The following is a 3,500-nucleotide window of genomic DNA, read 5'->3' as shown; positions in this document are numbered from 1 at the left end:
TAGCTACGCATTTTCACCCCTTACTTGAATTTTCTTAAAAGCTCGAGCGCTCTGACGCTTTCGTAAATTGTCTGGCTGCGAGCCATGTATATTATTGTACGCGCGCGTGTGTATTATAGAAATTGGAAAAGTCGTGTTCAAATGAGGGTTGCATGTGGCGAAGTGGACTTCTCCCCTACGTGACGATACTATCTCGAGGGCTGATTGTTATACGTCTGGCTGCGTTAAAGAGGCGCCTATACATACAAGTTTTGTTCTGAAACGAACTGAAAGCTCCGTGGGTAATATAAGCACTGTAGGAGTTAATACGTAGGCTAAGCTCGTACCACCCTCAGATGAGCGGGTATGCGTGTATGCCGTGTCAGGAGCTACTTACCGATGCCATTACTGTCGCTCCCGCCCTTAACTTTAACCTCGCCGGTAGGAGGCAGCTCGGCAGCATGTAAAAATTTAATGACGTCTGATTGTCATGACCGCTGCCCGTGCTTTACGGTTGAAGCTTCAGAGACTCCTGTCATTATACGTATAACTCGCAGAGAAGCCCAAGTGCGTCCTCGAAAAATCCTCGCGAGCTCTGCCCTTAACTTTCTTTGGGACGATGGAGGATTCTTTTTACTGAGATTTTACGTAAAAGTGAAAAAAAATAAATAAAAATAAAAATTTCCACAACTCTGCGGCCCTGATATGGTACAAAACTTGATCGTTCTTCTTTTTCTTAACTTATTTAGATACGAGAATTTTATTTTTATATATATATATATTTTTTTCCTCAGCAATCATTCGAGATCACGATTCCTGGACCAATATAAGCAATTCCTGGAATGGCTCTCGCGGTCGTTAAACTTCTTCATCCAGTTTTCAAGCTGAACGCCGATGAAAGTTTTTACTCCTCTCTCGTATCCTTACTCCATAAATGCATTCTCTCGCGAAAGAACTTTTCTGTGCAAAAGATACTTTGCTCTTATTGCGTCAGGGATCGTCGCTTTTAGAAATTTATATTCGTTGCGTCATTGGCACTGGGAAGCCTGCGTTATATCAGAAATATACAGCGAGGTCACGTGGTTCCTCGTTACATACGTTATAAGTTATAACTAGTCCATCAAGCATTTTGCGAATTAGGACCGAGCAGCACCCTTATCGTGTTTACACTTTAAATTACATGTAACTAAGAACTCCCTAGTTTTGCTACGCCGTCTTGTTCAGTAGTAACGAGCCGATGGCGTGATCGGTACTCGTTGCGGAATCTGATAGTTTCAATGATTTTTTTTTCTTGATTGTACAATAGCCAGATTCTTCTTTTTTTTATCGTAATTAAATATAAAGACTAATAACAATTTCATACTGCTATGAGGATAAGTATCAGCCATTGTAAATATACTACGACGATACTCTACCTGAACTACAATGAGTTGGTATCAGGACAGTCTGTGTTTCATTCTAGAATAGAAAACTGTATACAGAGTTATTCAGAACTAAAGCACCACCTGAAATTAGCCTGTAAATTTGATTTGTGTAGTTCATCAATTGGTATGTTTGTACTGAATCACCCTGTATATTTACGTACACGTACAATAATGCGTAAGAAAAATTGTATAGAGAACCACGTGTGGCTAGCTTCATCTTTTTTGATCTGTTAGGAAAAAAAAACAATATATATTCCTCATGGAACGACTATACCTATATATACAGTACCGCAAAAGGGGAAAGATGTAGCCATTGTGATCAGCGGTTACTTCAGAGGGCAGGTAACGTTTCTCATTGATATTCCATCACAATCGAAGTATGGTTGTCTAGAGCAGCAGACGGGGAAAAGGCCAGCCACCCTCCCATAAGATGGCAACGCATTCATGCGAGAGACCCTAATGCTCGTTTTTCTGGGCCACCAAGCACAAGATATGCGGCACCGTATGGAGGATCTCGAAATACATGGTATTGGCGGATGTATTTCGGAATATTCTGTTTTATTCCTACTTCAAAGTTGATCCTTGACTCTCAAAAAATTATGCGGAATGTACTATGGATATTAAGGGTGGAAGAGCGTAGGAATATTTGATGTTCAGAGAAATATACAATAATATATATATATATATATTGATTTTTTATAATACGATACTCTAATTATTACGTTTTTATTTATTATGTATACCTTCATTAGTACGCGTGTAATAGTGGAAGCACGATTGAAAAATATGAATTGATCTACGTCTACTTCAATGTAAGTTCTAATAGTACTAATAAGTATTGATAATACTACTCTAGATAATACTACTCTAGATACTACTAATAGATAACACAATACTCTAATCGTCAGTCTTAACGAGGGAGTAGATTAATTGCAAACTACGTCCCTTGGAATTTAAAAATTGCACGGCCTTCATTATTTGTCCGGTCAGGGATTTGCTGTTTCGTTTATTAATATATCGACAGGTCTTACACAGCTGTTTCGGCGGGAAGTATAATTTCATTAAGGCGAACACTCGTTTATCGAGCCGTAACAAATTGTGGCTTTTACATCGAAAAAACAAAGTCGCAGCTTGCGCATGAGTGTCGAAGCAATTCTTTTAGCCGGGACTGTATATTAGGGATGAAAAAAAAAACTAGCTTTTCCCAATAAAAGCGAGATACCTCCCTACGGCAATATCGGTATCTAGCCATTTTCGAAAATTGAAGGTCAGCTTCAATTTTCCATAAAATGTTACCCGTCGACGATAATAAAACTCGCATCCCTTACAGGAATCTCTAATATTTCACATTGCATATCCACCATATGTGTTACATGAATTGATTAATAATTTTTTGAAATAATTATTTTCCTTTTTCTTCCAGGCGGAAAATACGAACCTGTACTTCTGGATAATGCATACAAGGTACACATGAAACTCACGATACGATCTGTCGGACCGTCCGACTACGGTTCGTACAAATGTGTATCAAAGAATTCACTGGGTGGTACGGACGGGAGTATCAAGCTGTACCGTAAGTGTAAGCTTGCTCTTTGTTTATTATTTATTCCTTTAGAAATTCCAATAATATATCCGTGCCCACGTCGCCGTACATGGGTACGTATACAATCCTGTGGATATCGTTGTTATTTCACGGAAAGCCAAAGCAATTATTGGACACAGAGAAGTTGTATAAGGAAAGAGGCAGGAACCTTGTGAATCCGCAACAATAATAAACATTATTATTTAATTAACGATCAAAGATAATGTCTGCAGAAATAAAGTCATCAAGGTAATCGCACTGATTATTTTCCTATTTAATAGATACATTTATCACCTTTTTTTTGCTTTTGGTTCAACTGTGGATTTATCTAATGGCTATAGTGTAGCAGTCAACTTATCTAGTATCTAGGGTAACGTAATTCTTTTAACTTATGACCCGACACCGATAGCAAAACATATGAGAACGACTATCTTCGAGAACCAACCTACGTTACCTTCGGCCGTCCACCCGTCGTTCGTGCATCCGCAAGCCAGGCGGCCGCCAGCCAATTCTTT

At 38.9% G+C, this 3,500-nt stretch overlaps 1 protein-coding gene across 5 annotated transcripts in view; it reads left to right on the top strand.

Annotated features, from left to right (window-relative positions):
• LOC107272987 (opioid-binding protein/cell adhesion molecule homolog) overlaps window positions 1-3,500 on the top strand; it is a 73,712-nt gene that overhangs the window by 62,325 nt on the left and 7,887 nt on the right. For 4 of the 5 annotated variants that reach the window (XM_025090305.1, XM_025090307.1, XM_015750739.2 and 1 more), the window contains one exon: window positions 2,827-2,982. In XM_025090305.1, the coding sequence (XP_024946073.1) occupies window positions 2,827-2,982 (156 nt within the window). The remainder of the gene's footprint in view (window positions 1-2,826; window positions 2,983-3,500) is intronic. The other variant, XM_025090306.1, reaches the window with a different exon arrangement.

The sequence above is a fragment of the Cephus cinctus genome, unplaced genomic scaffold (assembly GCF_000341935.2).
Source record: "Cephus cinctus unplaced genomic scaffold, Ccin1 Ccin1_scaffold1343, whole genome shotgun sequence".
In the NCBI taxonomy this organism is placed as follows: Eukaryota; Metazoa; Arthropoda; class Insecta; order Hymenoptera; family Cephidae; genus Cephus; species Cephus cinctus.
The sequence above is the reverse complement of the archived record's forward strand: the minus strand, read 5'-3'. Positions and strand labels throughout refer to the sequence as shown.